The sequence below is a fragment of the Lucilia sericata genome, unplaced genomic scaffold (assembly GCF_015586225.1).
Source record: "Lucilia sericata isolate MDLA Ls3-8-SP2 unplaced genomic scaffold, ASM1558622v1 Contig000312F_arrow, whole genome shotgun sequence".
NCBI lineage: Eukaryota > Metazoa > Arthropoda > Insecta > Diptera > Calliphoridae > Lucilia > Lucilia sericata.
In genome coordinates this window covers 259,215-262,500 of record NW_023994336.1, presented here as the reverse complement: position 1 = coordinate 262,500, position 3,286 = coordinate 259,215, and the positions used below count along the sequence as shown (strand labels likewise).

Sequence of the window (3,286 nt, the reverse complement as noted above, 5' to 3'; positions counted from 1 at the left end):
TGCAATTGCTGTCGTTGTTGTTGCTGAGGATCTAGTTGTGTTTGAGGTTGCTGTTCTTGTTGATACAATTGAGTTTCATGTTGCTGCTGTTGCTGGTAATATAAATGATTATTGTTAATATGATGCAATTGTTGCTGCTGTTGATGTTGTACATAATATTGTTGCGTTTGCTGATACTTGGCTGCAGTTGTTGTTGTGTTGGTGGTGGTTTCCGTTTTAATCGAACCAATCTCCTGCACTTGTACATTAAGATTCTGTTGGGCTTGTGTGCCACTACTTTGGGCTTCTCTATTGCTCTGTTCTTGCTCCACGTGCTGTTGTGTTTGGTAATTTTGTTGTGGGTTATATTCTTGTTTCACTTCTTCCATTTTATATTTACAACGTCTGGCTTTTATCTCTTCGGGACTAAATTCTACACCCAAATCAGGAGGATAAACTAAAGATTTCGCATAGTGACAGACCTTTTGGGGATCATCTGGTTCCTCCAGAAATAGTGCCGGTTGCCAGGTTTCATGATTGTTTCGACAGTATGTAGCAAATTTTTTAGGCAGTCTTATGCCTGCCACTAGTATGTTTGTGCTACTACTATTTGCTTGTGGAGCATTTTCCACTCCATTTCGTTTGCTAGAAGCCTCTACAGCTCTTTCATATTGTTGGCGACTCATGCCTGCCGTTGCTGCGGGCAATTGTTGTTCTACGGGAACATTATAACCAGCTTGTTCTTGCCGGGATTGTATTTGCGGCTGTGGATGAACAACAGCAATTTGTTGCTGTTGTATATGCTGTGTATTGACATTATGTTGCTGTTGTTGGTGGGTGTTATGTACGATTTTTTGTTGCGTATTGTAAGCAGGAGTTGCAGCAACCTGAAAAAGAATATGTTATATGTTATTTTGGTGTATTTTATGCTAGAGATTAGCGAAAAATCTGTTTTTGTATACAGTTTATATGTTAATGGATTCTTTTTAGAAATCTTATATGAATAGTTCCATATGAAAGGTTCTTTTGGAAAAAAATTCTCTTTTCAAATATAAAAACAATAATTCACCTGCTCATTAGATTCTTTATGCTGATGGACATTTGCTGCCGTTTGTATTTGGGCCTGAGGATGGACATGTTGATGATGTGGGGTATCCTGTAAGTTTTGATGTTGTGCTGGATAATGATTATGATTCGGTAGGTTATGATATCCATGTGTTTGAAGCTGTTGTTGTTGCTGCTGAGCAGCAGCTGCAGCAGGATGTTGATTATATTGATGATGTGAAGTGGTTGGATGGGCCATTTGTTGTTGTTGTTGTTGCGTTTGATGATTTGCAGAATGATGATAGGAAACTTGTTGACGATATTGCTGCTGCTGTTGTTGTTGCTGTTGCTGATGTATTTCCATATTACCAACATTGGGATTAGCCGTAGAAGTTCCAACATTACTGTTCGCAGTAGTTGTTTGATAAGCAGCATGCTGAGGATGCAGCAATTGCTGTTGTTGGGCCTGAGCATGCATAGTTTTGCTATACATTAATTTGCTATGGCCATGATGTAATTCTGCATAAGGTTGGGCTTTTTCCTGAAAGGCCAGAATATATACAGCTTCAGCTTCTTTAAAGGCATTAATGGACTCGTAATAATTTGCCCAGCCAATATAGAAGCAGGCCACCTGTTTGCCCACACCTCTTTGATGTAAAACTTGATAGAAATGCAGTGGATTGTTCTGCATATCAATGTACTTTAACCACAGACGCACCATACGCACGTCCATCTTATAATAGTCACTGTGCTCATAAAGCGTTAAACACCTTTCCAATGTTTCACGAAATTTATTATCTGGATCACCATGACCATGATTTTCATACCAACATATATAGTTCCACCAATGATCTAAAGGGTCGGGACCCTGATACAAGGCTATGGCATTCTCCCACGCCTGCTTGTCCTTGAGGAAACTATGCATTTGATCGGCAGGCACAGAATGTCTAATGATCGAATTCATTTCAAATTTTGAAGTTTTCCTTCCTTTTTTTGCACTTTAGAAGAGATTTTCAGAAAATCACCTCACTTATGCAAAAAAAAAACTCCAAGATGCTTGCGTCAATTAGAATTGTTTCGCAGGAACATCAATAGCGCGTCAGATTTACAACACACACACTGCACAAAGGTATTTTCTAGTTCTTGTTGTGATCGGCTTCTTTTGCTTCAGGTTTAATCTCAAGCAAAACACTTTAATTTTTAAAATTTTTTATCAAAAATTGCATTCATTGCATTTAAATTAAAACAACAAATATTTTTTAACCAAAAAAACCAAAGAAAATATTATTTCTTCCTCATCTAAAAAATCTCCACTATGAACAAGAAGAGAAAAGAGAAATGACGAAATCTTTGGCGCGTTATAGTAACGGCGTTAAATGTTTTAGAGGCGGCTAAGTAAATGCAAAGGAAAACAATAAAAGTAGTGGAAATATTTAGTTTTTGTTTATTTTAAATTTAAAAACTAGTTTCTGTATGAAAAAGTGGTAAAGATTAATTTTATTGCAATATAATTACCACTATCGATTAATAATATTGAATTTTTATAAATATTTATATAACAGAACACAGTTTAAATTATTTTAAAATTGTGTTAATGTTTTAAGATTAATTGTGATTTAGCAGAAATTTGAACTCCAGTCTTAAAGAATATTAGAAACTCCTTACAGACTCGAAACGGTTCCAATTTGTTCAAATATTTTTCATTGATACCTTTAGTACGAAATCTAACATTACTAGATTTTTGGTTTGTTCTCTTTATCTTTATCTCTTTATCTTAGTGGGTCATACTATAAATAAATAGCATGCAAATTTTTTATTTTGTTAAAATTAGTTCAAGCGAATCATATTTTTCACCCCAATTTAAATAAGAATATAATAACTAAACATGCAATATAAAAGAAGTAATTAAACCTTAAGTTTTTAATTATATAATCCTAAGGCATTAAAAGAGCTAGGATTCTGCAATATCAAATCAAATTCTTAAATTTCCATAAAAACCTAAAAAACATTTTTTCGAGATGGCGCTCAATGGGTTAATGTATAGTGTTATGTTATACATCGTTCAAGAGCTTTTCAAAGCTTTAAAAACGTCATTTGTTAAATATATAGGTAATATTAATTAATTAAAGATATTGTCAACCCTGTTTCCACACATTTTTGTTGCACTCATTGACAGAGTTGTATTTTTTGGTGGAGAGTTTTGGAGAAAAAAAGCGCAGAAAAAACAGAACAAGACATAATAATGAAGAAGAGTCAAAAAGTA

At 34.5% G+C, this 3,286-nt stretch overlaps 1 protein-coding gene across 1 annotated transcript in view; it reads right to left on the bottom strand.

Moving 5' to 3' along the window:
* LOC119603566 (protein kinase 4) overlaps positions 1-2,352 on the bottom strand; it is a 5,802-nt gene extending 3,450 nt beyond the window's left edge. The window contains exons 1-2 of the mRNA XM_037955614.1: positions 1,049-2,352; positions 1-866 (exon numbers count right to left, since the gene is read on the bottom strand). The exon at positions 1-866 is cut by the window's left edge and continues 478 nt beyond it. Of these exons, the coding sequence (XP_037811542.1) occupies positions 1-866; positions 1,049-1,987 (1,805 nt within the window). The 5' untranslated portion in view covers positions 1,988-2,352. The remainder of the gene's footprint in view (positions 867-1,048) is intronic.
* Positions 2,353-3,286: the final 934 nt, after the last annotated feature.